General features: G+C 37.9%; 1 protein-coding gene across 1 annotated transcript in view; it reads right to left on the reverse strand.

The window, feature by feature from the left end:
- Positions 1–229: 229 nt before the first annotated feature.
- The window catches only part of ZDHHC2 (zinc finger DHHC-type palmitoyltransferase 2), a 42,315-nt gene continuing 28,201 nt past the window's right edge, over positions 230–14,343 (reverse strand). The window contains exons 8-13 of the mRNA XM_060778562.2: positions 13,878–14,010; positions 13,651–13,777; positions 13,447–13,539; positions 8,230–8,342; positions 5,276–5,353; positions 230–5,126 (exon numbers count right to left, since the gene is read on the reverse strand). Of these exons, the coding sequence (XP_060634545.2) occupies positions 5,313–5,353; positions 8,230–8,342; positions 13,447–13,539; positions 13,651–13,777; positions 13,878–14,010 (507 nt within the window). The 3' untranslated portion in view covers positions 230–5,126; positions 5,276–5,312. The remainder of the gene's footprint in view (positions 5,127–5,275; positions 5,354–8,229; positions 8,343–13,446; positions 13,540–13,650; positions 13,778–13,877; positions 14,011–14,343) is intronic.

Raw genomic sequence — 14,343 nt, forward strand, 5'->3', positions numbered from 1 at the left:
GGCAATATTCTGAAAAATGGCTTTTCCTGAGGTCTAGATTTGGCCCTGGGAGTTCCCAGTCAATGAGTCGATTCAAAGTTCTGTACATTAAGAAAACCAACAAATTATGTGCAGACACCTGTGTAATGCATATTATTCTGTATGTTGACTGGATTATTGCAGCATCTTCTGTTAGCTCTGTTGGACAGAAGTTTTCTATTGCATATATTCAAACTCTGACTGCTTTAGGTAATTTGTTTTAAAGGTTTTAATTTGTTTTCCAGCAAGTTATATGATACAAAAATACATATACCGCTTTACAAAGTACAAAAGAAAAGCGAAGCAAGAAGCATCCCACTCTGTGCAAACACTGTAGCTATTATGTACGATGTTACACGTACTCAGGCAAGTGTTGGGAATGTTTTTCTTTATAGGAATGACAATGCAAAGCCATTTTGGAGCAGAATACTTGGAAGCTAGGACTCTTCATTCTGGTTCGGGGATCCCGCCACCGTTAGTGAAGAAATCAAAGGAGAGGAGCAGCAAACAAAACGAGGAGCGGTGCAAAAATGTCATCTGTGTCCTCAAGAACGGATTCTTTGGAGGTGTGAAGGGAAGCTTCTCCACTCATAATATCCTGAGTATCCCACAAGGTTAATTTGCAGTATTCACTCAGTACAATATTGGTCTTCAAAAGCCATTCTACACACAAACATGCACCTAGTATTCACATAAAGCATTATTAATAGAGCCACTTAAATAACTTGCGCTAGCTGCTGTGGAGCAAACCGCATTTCGCTTTCCTCCTTCCACCTTCACCCACCAACGAATGAGACTTGCTATGAAAGTGGAAACTGCTGTTCCTTCAAAGTAAGATGATTTTATCCTGAGCTCATTCAAATATAGTGCTTCTCAGGATGCTCACTTTTAAATGTTTTGCCTACCTAATGCATAATTTCAGCTGTGTACATTTGATCTCCAGTGCTGGTTCCTTCTCAAGTCATACATTATTATGGCTTGCTGTCATCTTTGCAAGATCTTTTTTAAAACATCAGAACTACACCCTAAAAATATATATTATATTTTTGTGTGAATCACATGACTCCACTCCACATTACTATTCAGATCTATTAATCAACAATTCCTAACTTTCCATACTGGCAGTTTTGGCACTCTGACAACTCTGAGATAGGGGAAAAAACACATTCCTACCTCAGACTGCATTTTAACTAGTTCAAATTGCCACAAAATCAAAGAGGAGTTCCTTCCATGAAAATAGCAAAAGGTATTTGGAACGATACACAAAAATCTTAATCTTAAAAAAAATCATACCAGTAATAGGTTTATTACAGCAGTTGAGATTTCTGCTTTCACTACTCAGCTTTATTTCCTCCTAAATATAGAGGAATTATTGAAATCCCTGAAATTTTTCAACATAAAGGCTTAGTTTTTTCACCAGTGTCATAGAAAAATTTATAAGGACTAACTCCCCCATTTTCCATTGTCTACCTTTATGGTCTGACAAATTTGCTGGTGTCTCAATTTGAGTCTTAATTGGCTAAAGCATGTCATAAATGAAAATGCAAAGGGTCAGGCTAGCTGTTCGGGGTGTCTTGGAAATATCCCTTCTGTTGCAATCAATTTTGGGTGGAGAGGTGGAAATTTCCTGCACATGCATATGAAAACAACTGTTGGGAAAGGGTGCCAATATAGAAAATTACTGATTTATTCACCTCCTTAACAAGAAAACAAAATCAGAAGACTATGATTTTCCTAGAATGGCAGCAGGAATGTACCTACAGCATTAATGCTTGCTTTGTTTTCAATATTGGAAGTTGAGACGTTAATACTGCTAAAATATTGAGAAACCGCTTATTAATCTGTCTTCGAATTTTAAAAAATCTGTAGGAATTGTAAGGCCATCTGGTAGTTACAAGCCTGGCAGTTACAAATGAACTGAAAGGAATAATACCTTGAGCAGATGTTGCATCCTACTTTTTTTGCTGGCACATTAATTACTGCAAGACTGAGGGGATAATACTAGTATTATAGTATCTGCTTACCTATGGTTAAATAACTCTGAGGTTGAATCACTGTTACATATCCAATCATGCCAACTGTTTTTGACAACAGATTTGTTACTGCTTTCACAAGTGCAATTGAAGATCATGGGTATGGCCTGGTAGAAATCTCCCTACATCTTGGTCTGTATTCCAAGGGGAAGGAAGCAGTCTTTCTTTTATTCCCCTCTGAACTTTCCTCCTCTGAACTGCCTATCCCTTTCTTCCTCCACAAATAAGGAATAGGCACAGAGGCACCTTTTGGAGGTTGGCTGTATTGGGGGAACCGCAGAACAGGGCTGCAAAACTGGACTACTCCAATCTCAATAAATGGTTTCAAACAAAGACTCGATATTCTACAATGCTATCCTGCTGAGATCCACTGAGTTCAATCCTTCGTGTGTCTCATCAGACATGCTCCTGGTGAAGAGGCCAGTAATCTTTATATATATATATGCACAAGTACTTACAAAACCGGCAGGTGGCAAACTGGATCTTTTCTCTTGCCTAGGAAGGAAAACCCCTACAACAATGCATCATCTTAAACATATCCTTGTTGCATTTGCCCAATATCCAAACTTAGCCAAGAGACTGATTGAATAGAATTAAGGTTTCCTTAGTGGGATGACTGTCCTCCTGTTCAGTTAATCCAAAATGTAGTCTCCCAAAGTGCCCTTGTACAACCAAAGTTGATGCAGTAAGTGAATGTATTTCTTTTTCATCTACTTCAGGGAAAACTTGCTGTCTGCTTCTGCACCAGTAAGACATTATATAGTAATTTTTTAAAGCCCCAGAAGGGGAACCCCCACCACACCTACTTACTGTCATGACTATTTCTTTAATTCATAACTCCACAGTAGCCTACACGTAATTGGACGTTCCACTGCTCAAAGATGGCAATGAAATTGACTTCCAGGCAATAACAGAAATGTATGAGAGCCGTTCCTGTTGCTAGGCTACATTCACTATCTTCTCATTCTGACAAGTAATACCTTGGGAAAAGTGCATCACTACATAATGAGCCATCTCCACTACAGGGCTATATTTTGTATGAATATTGTCTATCTATGAAATCTGCTTTCTTAGAAAATACAGATGGCAAAATGCTGTCAGCCTCCTTTTATATGAAGCAGTGCTGAATGCAATATTTATACAGTTCTCCGTTAGCTGAATTTTAATGAAACGTATTTATGAAACAAGGAATTCCCAATTCTTCCATCATCTTGGACCCTTTTAAAGAATGAGTTCTAGTAACTATTAAATACAGCTCTGCACAACTGGAAATGCATCACAGTATATTACTTTAACTTGGCTGTGGAGTTTCCTATTGTGACTACATCCAAATCCAAACACAAAAATGAATGAGTGAGAAGACGATGCTATGGATACGAATGACAGCAAAATGCATAATGTATGCTGTGTAAACACTGCTATAGCACACCCTGTTTTGTTCTCAGATATTCCAACTCTTGAGAGTCCTATTCTGGCACTTTTGGTGATTGAGCCTGCAAAGGTTTTTCATGGGGATGAAAATGTTAGGGGACACAAGTCTTTCAAGGTCACACACATATCATTAGAGAGATATCATACCATCTCATTTTAAAAGAACCCTATCACCCCGAAGAATAATTCTGAAATAAATCAGATTCTATTTACTTGGCTACAAAGAGTAAATAATGGTTTTCTGAAACATTACAGCCAAGGAGACAAATCTGCCTTGTCCCGTGCCTATTACAAAAATCCGTATTGATTTTGAAAGCGGCAGTTTCTCTTCTTCAGCTGTGACACTGAATGAGTTCCACAATTTCCTCAGTTAGTTTCTTAGGTATTAATCACTTGCCATATACTATTTCAGAGTTAAATAGGATCACTGATTTCATGTAAACAGCAATGTCTTATGTAACACATTAAATGTATACAATTTCACTGGATGTGTGTATGCAAAGGCACTGATAAAAGCGTATTTGTGAAACTGCAATTTCCTTGGCTTCAGACATTTTCTGAAATCTTAAAGCTGCTTTTTTTAAAAATGATCCTACAAAAAAACAACCCTATCCCCAAATCTTAGAGGACTGTTAGTTTCATTCATGATGTGCCTCTGCAAAGCCCACTTGGCTGTTCATTTAATACAGACTGTAGTGTAAAAGCATGAGTGCAACATGGCTTCGTATATACATCGTCAGGAGAAAAACGATGAGGAATGCAACCATTCAGAAATGTTAAATCCAAATGGAAAAACGCATAGTGTAATTTAAACAGCCACTTACAGGTATGAACGTAAGTTAAGCTCTTAAAATCTGATATTATTAACCATGTTTCTATTAAGGTTGAATAACCAAATAGTGAGCTGTATCTTATATTTACAGTTTCACAAAAAAATAATTCCTGAGCATGTTTAAATGCATGTCCCAGGCACATAAATTAAGTGTGAAATTTTGTACTGCCTCTCTATTACGAATTAAAGATAAATGATAGCTTAGCAGTAAATAAGTGATTTGCTTATAAAGGGTCTGAGGAAAAGATGACCTATCTGCAATTGCATAAAACTGCATTGTTAACTCAACTGAAGACAGGAAGAAGAATGTAGTTCAATCATTATGCCTGAACTACCAGCAGGCTTCCCAGTCAAGTAACCAAAATTGGGAATATATTCCTAGGGAGACAAGTCATTTGCAAGCAGAAATCATAGATATGATTTAAAGATTCAAGAACGGTCGCAAGAGCATTTTCAGGTTTTATGTAAAATGTTTACAGTCACCTGAGCTATCAACAGCAATACAAAACCTGTCCTTGTTTGCAAAAGATTATTGTCCTGTATGTCTTAAAGACATCCTGCTTTCCTGACATGCAATTTTCAAGCCTTCCCCATTTTTGGATTTTAACATTATTTTGCATTGACCAAAACATTCTTTGATACACAGTAGAGATGGCAACACATCTTATATTTCAAGCGATGATACGGACACAGCGACATTAGGTCTTGAATTTATCTTCGCAGCAGATCCACTCAACAGTGGATGGGAACAGCTGTTGGATGGATGCTGATGTTATGGAGGAATCCTACGTCCTCTCATCAACAATTCTGAACTACAACAAAGGATGGAAGGAGACTTGTTTGAAAAACAAAGACAAGGTATGCAACTTGAACGACGTGTGTATCAAGATCTACACAAGTTACAAAAATTAAATTTAATTGATTAAGGAAAAGTCAATAAAGGATTTTTTTGGAAACTTACTTGGAAAATCCAGGATTTCTTGTTTTTACTTGCAAGACTAAGTTTCATTTTCTATTGTTAGTGCAGGATTGCTTGTACCTTTGGGAAAAAAAATAATACTTTTCAATAGCGAGTCTTTGTTTTTTGTATTGATCAGCATCATCAATATATTTCTATGTCTCTTCAGGAACAACTGCTGAAGTCATTGTTTAGTTGATGCCTAATCTCCAAAAACTGGTTATACAAACAGCACAGTATGCAGCCAAAAATAAAGAGAGGACAAGTTGGGGTATAAAGATATCCCACATTTTGAAGGGGTATAAAAATGAAGAAATATATATATATTTCTGAAATGTACATAACACAGTTTTGTTTTGAGTTTGAAAAATCAGACAAATCATTGCGTAAAAATGCAGTTTTAAATCAGCATGCAGAATCCTCTTCCAAGTCTGACTTGATATCCCCAGGACCATGCCATGCTTATAACCCTTGGCAACTGCTGACTGAATGCATTTATTGCTTCCACATTTCTGGGGTTCTGATGGGGTTCTAGGTCTGCCAGGGATTTTCTTTTCAGTGTGGAACCAGTTGCCTGAAGATTAGAAATCTATAGCAAAATTGTCTTCTGTCCTGATATATGTCAGCCAAACTCAAAACATGTCCAGAACACTCTCCATGTCATTATCATATAGTGGTCCCAATGTTCACCAGTTCAAGTTATGATGGGTACGGAAAATTACAGAGCCTAACCTACCAAATTAGACTTAATCTCTACCCTCACTACAGTTCACATAATCCCCCCTCGAAATATGGGAGATCTTTATGCCTCACCCTGTATTTAACCAATAATCGCTTGCTAGATATTCTATCAGCTGCTATGAAAACTTAAACGTATATTAACCAAAACAAAAATCATGGTAAAAGTCTTGACACATATGTGTCTAAACCCAATAACATATTCCAATATCACATTGATTCCATAATGGTCTAAAGATGGTACAGTCAACAGACAGAGCTAGGTCTCTCACACAACATTATATGATGCTTTGGTGTGTAGCTACATTAAGTCCAGTAGTTTCTATTTCCATTTCACAAGCAAAAGCTAAACTGTGTTTAATTGACCAATCCATGATTTGAAAGGCAGCTTTTTTTTTCAATAAAGCAATCAGGAAGATTTGAACAATAACAACATTGTCCAACACATATTTTGGTGCCTCTAATGTTGGACCTGTTTCTGGGCATACTTGACCTGCTGATTCCAAAAATGGCATCGGTTCTCCCCTATCATAATAGCCGTATTTAAGAAGCTAGAGCAGATGTGGTCCATCCAATGCAATTTTCTGAATCAATCCCCCAAACCACCCCAGGAACTGTCCTAAAAATCAAGACATCAATCTTTTTTTGTGATATATAGAATAATAATAAAACAGAAACAAATTGTTTAGTAATAGAAAATAGAAGTAACATTAAACTATGGTTTACTTTTATGTCAGACCTGGACCAAGGAACACATCATGGAATCAAACAATTTAGGATTGAGCACCTTTCTTGGTTGTACAGCAATGGGGAAAAAGACTTCTGATTAAATATAAACACTTACGGAACTTAGAAGATAGAAGATATCTGAGGGCGCATCCAGATAGCACCAATAGTGCGTGCCCTCCCATGTTTTCCCCTGGGCATCCAGATGACACTTTGGGGAAAATGCTTTCGGCACAAAGCAAGAAAACCCTGTTTTGTGCCAAGATAATTTGTCTGCTAGAAAGAGCCCAGTCTTTCAGAAGACCCGGGTCCTTCCAGGTGCGGGGGCTGTGTAGATGGGACCAAGGATCGGGTGTGCCCATCTACACATCCGTCTGCTTCCAGTGCCCATCTACACATCTGTCTGTTTGCTTGGGCTGCTGAAGCCCAAGAAACCCAAGACAGCCTCCACGCCCTCCCAAAACCCCTTAAAAAGTCTTTTAAAAAAAGGAAAATAACTCATCCAGCTGCCATTTTCCCTTCTCCGGAGTTCTGGGTCGTACCAATGATGCAGCAAGAGAAGGGGGGATGAAGAAATCATTCCTGGCCCCCTCTTCTCTTGGTGTGTCATTGATACAATCCAGGAGAACTCCAGAGAAGAGAAAATGGGGGTCGACTTATTTTCCTTTTTAAAGGCTTTTTAAAGGGCTGCCCTGCTGGAAAGCCCAGAGGGCATGTGGACCCCCCCCCCCCCAGAAAAGCACATGTTTTCTGAGGGAGGGATTGGACTAGAACCTGGGAACAACTGTGTTTTTAAAACATGATTGCTCCCAGATTAAAGTTGTCTAGCACTCCCCTGAGTTATCTAAAACTACGGGGCCAAACAATTTACCTTTGGAAGCCAAATTCAAATATTGGAAGCCAAATTCAAATATTTTCTTTACATCATCATGGACTATTTTCTACACTTATTTGTGCTTTCTCTGTGATTACCTGAGTAAAGAAAATGAATACCCCCCCCCCCCACCCCAAAGGCTTGTTTTGTGAGCTCCTTGCCATCCTGGTTGGGACAATGTGTGACACACAAAGGGGAGTCCTGCTGTTATATCTGACCAGAGAGAACATCATTCTGATAGGAGATAACAGCAGGGTATCTTGGCCAATACTGAGGATCTACTTCTTCCAAATATCGTTCAAATTATTGTGTGACTTGGAAGCAAGGTCTGGACTGGAGGTGCACGTAACTGAATAAAGAAATATTTGTTTGCTTAATATTTTAAATTCAACATAAAGAGATAGTTAAATGTAATTAACAAGTTCTGCTAAATATAGAGTAATTATATATAAACCATGTAACATAAAACATTGATCAACTATCTAACAGTTTACCCCGGGAGATTATCATTCTTAATGTTCCCCATTAATTTTGTTCTTATGTTCTGTACACATCATTTTCTTTCATTAACACTCAGTTTTGCAAGCCACCTAGTATACAAAAAAAATTACTGTCTTACCAAGTTTGTTCTTTTCAGCATTTGCACCGGTTTCTGTCCAAGACTGGCTATCAGTAAGAAGGTGGCTTTGGGAATCTCGCAATGGTTTAGAAGGAAAATGAGGATTATTCTCACTGTTAATAAATGACAGGATGTTAAAGGAGGAGTAATGATATAGCTGCATTATTAAAATGCTGTACTGTTTCAGGTAAGGTGAGAAATTTAATTACAGACATGTCACTCTTGGTTCTATAAATATTCCAGCTCAGTAATAATTTAATTATGAAAGGTTTCTCCTTGACATTAAGTCTAGCTGTGTCCAACTCTGGGGGATGGTGCTCATCTCCATTTCTAAACCAAAGAGCCGGCGTTGTCCGTAGACACCTCCAAGGTCATGTGACCAGCATGACTGCATGGAACGCCATTACTTATGAAACAGGGGCAAATATCTAATTTAAACCTAGTACAGCTAGGACAGTATAATTTCACTGGAATAATGACTGTGCCAGTGGTCATGCAAAGCAGCCATATAACAAGTTGTAACCATTTATGCAAATGATTGATCATCCGATTGACATAACCAACTGTATTTTGCATAAATGATTAGATACAATGCTTGCTCTTTAACCCAAAAACCATGCAGCTGCTAATGCAATGGCAAAATTATGTAAAGGTCTATGTGCTTTGTTTCTGCATTTTGAAAATATATAAATTCATATATTGTTTTTTTTTAATTTTTCTAAATACAATTGTAACTAGAATTTGTTTTAAATGTTTGTAAGTGCTTGCCAAGACAAAGGCAGGGTATAAACTAAGTGAATATATACATACATACTTAAAAATATGTGGAGTTTGGTTTCAAAAAGTACTTAATTCAAAATAATTAATGAAAATGAATGACATTTTCATTAATTAGGTAGCAGCACATTGTTGGAAAGGAGTAGAATATCTTCAGATCAAAACGATCAAAATGCAACAATCATTTCAGTACATGACTTGGAAAATTGCATTTTATAGCAAAAGAATGAATTTCTAGGTTTCTCTGAGTTTTCCAAGCTGTATGGCCATGTTTCAGAAGCATTCTCTCCTGACATCTCACCCACATCTATGGCAGGCATCCTCAGAGATTCTGAGGCCTGTTGGAAACTAGGTAAGTGAAGCTTGTACATCTGTGGAATGTCTACGGTGGGAGAAAGAACTCTTGTCTACATGAGGCAGGTGTGAATGCTGCAATTGGTCACTTTTCTCTCACCCTGGACATTCCACAGATATACAATCCTCACTTGCCTAGTTTCCAACAGACCTCATAACCTCTGAGGATGCCTGCCATAGATGTAGGCAAAATGTCAGGAGAGAATGCTTCTGGAACATGGCCATACAGCCCGGAAAACTCACAGGAACCCAGTGATTCTGGCCATGAAAGCCTTTGACAACAGAATGCATAATCTCAGCCCATTTCCCTCCTAATTTCTGTAAAATTTGTTTAGATCGATATAGGACCTCTTGAAAACAAGCTCTACATAAATATTGAACAACAGCTTTGGAGTGCTAATCATTTACATATAAGCAGATATAGTTATACATACATTATTTTTAAAAATTCTTATAAGAGCTGGGATTGTATTTTCCATCGTTAATATAGGAAAGCAAAGGAATTCTTAGCCTCATATTATTAGTGTTAATCTCTTTAAATATCTGGAAAAACAGATGTTAATCTTTACATAAATATGTCTCTGTTTACTGGGAATGAATGAAGACATCTGGCTGTAAGTAAATATGAGATACAGAATATTTACATTTTTTTGCACATGACAAGTCTTAAGATGGTTCTTTAAAAAGACCCTATTTCTTCTTTTTCTATTTAAGCTCATACCTCAAGGGCTCAAAACTTTGCAGACTCTATACAGCTCTATTCCATGAACAGTGGCTTTCATAAGAGAGTGTACCTTGTGATAGCAATTACTGGCCATTGTGAGAAAAGAAATCCTAAATGGATACCAATAAACCCATTTTGCTCTCTTGCTACTGAATTAGTACTTTATAACATGGCTGGAAAAAATAATACAAAACCCTCTCTATCCATATTTTGTTGCTCAAACCTAACATTACTTTTATGTCTGTTGACACCTAATAAGGTAATGAAACAGTGCTTTGATTAGGTTTAATTCTATCAATTGTCCTGCCAGCTGGCAAGATAGTGCTTGATTAAGGAAAACACTGGACAAGGATTCTGCTTTACATTAGTAAAATGGGAAGAATAAGGGAAAAGCATGTTACAACTTTGAGTAAGATTTAAGGATCTTGGTTAACAAAACAGGTTGGAAAGAAACGCCCATCTCCTTGGCTGAAAGTAAGAATCGAAAAGCCAGTTATAATAATATATTATAATATAATGTAATATAATATATTGTATATACATATAATATTGATAATATTATAATGTAATGCAATATAATACTAATGATAATATATTATAATTATATATTTATATTACATGTAATATTACTAATAATACGACAATATAATGGTATAGTACAATATAGTAATATTTAATACTGATATTATACCATGCTAATAACATAATATAGTGTATGCATATATATCTTGTAAGCCGTTCTGAGTCCCCTTCAGGGTGAGAAGGGCAACATATAAATGTCATAAATAAATAAATAAATAAATAAATGTGCATATAATGTTCATATAGTATGCCTTTTCAAAATCATAATTAGCATCCTTTTCTCTGTATTGAGGTTTGTTGTTGTGTGCCTTCAAATCATTTCCGATTTATGGTGACTCTGTGACAGGTTTTTTCTTGGTCAGATTTGTTTGGAGTGGATTTTATTGTGTGCCTTCGTCTGTGGCTGAGAAAGTGTAACTTGCCCGAGGTCACCCAAGGCTTCCATGGCCAAGTGAAGATTCAACTGTTGTCTCCAGAGTCAAACCACACCACATTGCCTGTGCAACTGCATAACCAATGCTGTCCTCCATTGATAAAAAGACAAATTGTGTGTGTTTGTTTTAAACCAGACCTGCACAACATACAACCTGGGGACTGGATGTGGCCCACACAAGGATTTTATGTGGCCTGCAAAGGCTCTGAGCTAAGCCTTAGAGAAGAAGGTCACACACAGCGTGACAGCAGAGTAGCAATCAGAACCCGCCATTTCCTCCTCCAAGTGTTCTACCTTTATACGTTTCCTTACTGTATGCACGAAACGTTACCAAACTAGCCAGCGACAAAGGGAACACCACTACCGATAAATCCATGACCTCATCAGACAGGGTAGTTTTCGGCAGCATGCAATGGTTCCTCGATAGTTTTATGATGGAGGCAGCCAACTCCCTCCCATGATGTAAAACTACTTCCGGTGGGGCACCATCATAAAACTATTGAGGAACCGACTCATGACACCGCCATGGCAACACGGGAGGCTTCCCATGTTCAATAGGAGTAAACAGGGGGAAGTTGAGTGGTGGATCCTTCCCCTCGTGGGGAGATTGGGGGGAAGCTGGGCAATGCGAGGCGTGAGGCAACGAGTTTCCCCTGCCCCTTGCGGGATTCGTGTGGCAATTCTGGCGGCACATCTGATGAGTTCTCTAGTCAGGATGCTGGAAGTGCTGGTCTTCTTTGGAAATATGGCCTGGGGAAGCTGTTGGACCCAAGTTGGAATAATGGGGAATGGGGATGAAATTTGAAGAAGTATCTGTTGCCCTGAGCCCCCCCCCCCCCCCGGGAGGTTGAGAAGGGCGGGGTACAAATATTTGAAATAACTAAATAATGGGAGACTGGAATCTTGAACTCCTGGTTATGTTACAATTGAACATTAGATTGGTCATTTTAGAGAGAGGAGGAGGTGGAAAAGAAGCAGGGCCATTGTTCTTCCTTCTACCACCCTTTCTTTCTCTTTGCTTCTGTCATCTCCTTTCATCCAGGAGAGAAGTGAGACTGTCTACATTTTAGGTTGCGATATAGCTATGGCTAAATCTGAATCCAGAGGGCCTCTAAATGGCCTTCCAGAGCAGCAGATGAAGGGACAGTGACAAAGTCAGGGATGAGCATCTGGGCCATAAAGAACATAATTTATTTCTTTGTTTATTTTTGAAGTTATTGTATAGCAGAAGTATAGTGTGACCTTTCATACACTTGGCTACAGAAGCATTTTTACAGGTTGAGCATCCCCGACCCAGAAATCCAAATTTGTCCACATGGATGTCTGAGAGCATGAAATATACAGAGCCTTAGGATTTTTAATATAATTTTTTAATGAATGACCTCAATGGCTTGAGGTCCAGGGAATTTTAGCGGAATATTTATTAACTTTGTTGTCTATGGCTTATGTAATTGTGTTATCTGTTTATCAGTTATTTTAATTTGTGTCATGTAATTTCTGTCGGTTTCAATTTATTTGCCACTTTGAGTCCCACTCATGGGAGAAAAGCAGGATAAAAATAAATAAATAAATAAATAAATAATCCAGCGGCATAACTGTCATCTCTGCACCATTCACTTGTGAGAGAGAAACGTGACTATACCGCTGGTCCTTTTTCTTTGCTTCTGGGTTGCCTTCGTCGTCTCCTCCTCTGGTGGGAAAAACCAGAAACTTCCTGACGTTCATTGCCATCACCCTTGAGGAAGAACTATAGCTTCACCATGAAGTTGCTGAGGGGTCTTCATAGTGAAGTTACGTTTCTCTCTAACAAGTGAAGGAAATAAATGGTGTAGAGGTGGCAGTTTTTCCCTCCATAGGAAAAGGATATGACAGAGGCAACCGAGAGGCAAAGAGAAAGGAGAAGCAGTGGAGGCAAGAGCTGAGGCACTTCTTCTTTCCCTCAGGAAAGGACTACAGTCTGCCATCACCCCAAGGGGAGGTTGACAAAATGAGGCTAATCTGCTTTGCTGCTTCCTCTGATGGAAAGGTGCTCCCTCGTAATCCCTGAGTGAGGCACTAAAAACCTATCTGCATCCCAAAGAGTTTTAGTCTATTTTAATTTTGGCCCCTTACTACTGTCAAGTTGTGCAGGTCTGTTTTAAACTAATGCTGACGAATGCTATCTACAGTTATCTATCTTGTCTGTAGAGACTGCAGATAATAATGATTTGGATACCGTGAAACTAAGTAATAATCCCATTCATATACCAATGTACATTTAAAAATATATGACTGCTACCCAAGCCACAACCAATATACAGCAAATGAAGTAAGGAGCAAGTATGATGAGTAATACATGCAGGCTTACTTTTTGTTTAGATTACCACGTCCTGATGGAGATACAGCTTGTTCTGGATCCTGGTTAACAAGACAGGTTGGAAAGGAACACCCATCTCCTTGGCTGAAAGTAAAAAATAGCAATATTAAAAACTCTTCAAAACAATTAGTTTCAAAACATAATTTGGTTTACACTATCAAGTATGGAAATAATTATCTTTTAAATATCACTTACCTAGAAAAAATAGGCAACAACCAAAGTTTTTTCTCATCTCCAAAGACTTGTCTTAGATTTTTGGTGAAACCCAAGCTAAAGGCATTCTTGTCTATTCCATGTCGAAAAATAGGCGCTCGGAATGCCTCTAAAAATGAAGTATGTTCATGTTTGTTAACACGTTTAAGCCTGCATATACTTTAACAGAAATGGTGGAACCCAAACAAAATCAATGTTTAATTATTTACCTAATGTTGATTTGTTTTTGCTGACTAGCCAACAGTGATAGCCAAAGAGAGAAGACAAACTGACAGAAAACATGGCTGCAGCAAAGAATAAAAACATGATATGGAACTTGGCTTGTGTATCAGGAAGGCCATTCTAGAAAAAAAGAAAGGAAGAAAACAAGAATTGTTGACATGATCTTTGGATATACATGTACTCAAAACAGTTGATTGAACTCTGACATGATGGCATACAATTTCTAAACATTTCTTTAACTGGAATCTACACACCTTTTCAAAAACATTAGAAAGAGTTTTTTTTTACCGATGTTGAATGTACTTGTTTGCTAAAGGATTTTGGTTTGATATTATTAAAACAGTTCACTGACTTACTGGAGTTTGAAGTTACTGACACTGAAGACTTCATATTGGAGTTGTTTAGAACTCTTCTATACAGGCAGTCCCCGAATTACAAACATCCGACTTACAT

This window comes from Anolis sagrei, chromosome 5 (assembly GCF_037176765.1).
Source record: "Anolis sagrei isolate rAnoSag1 chromosome 5, rAnoSag1.mat, whole genome shotgun sequence".
Classification (NCBI taxonomy): Eukaryota; Metazoa; Chordata; class Lepidosauria; order Squamata; family Dactyloidae; genus Anolis; species Anolis sagrei.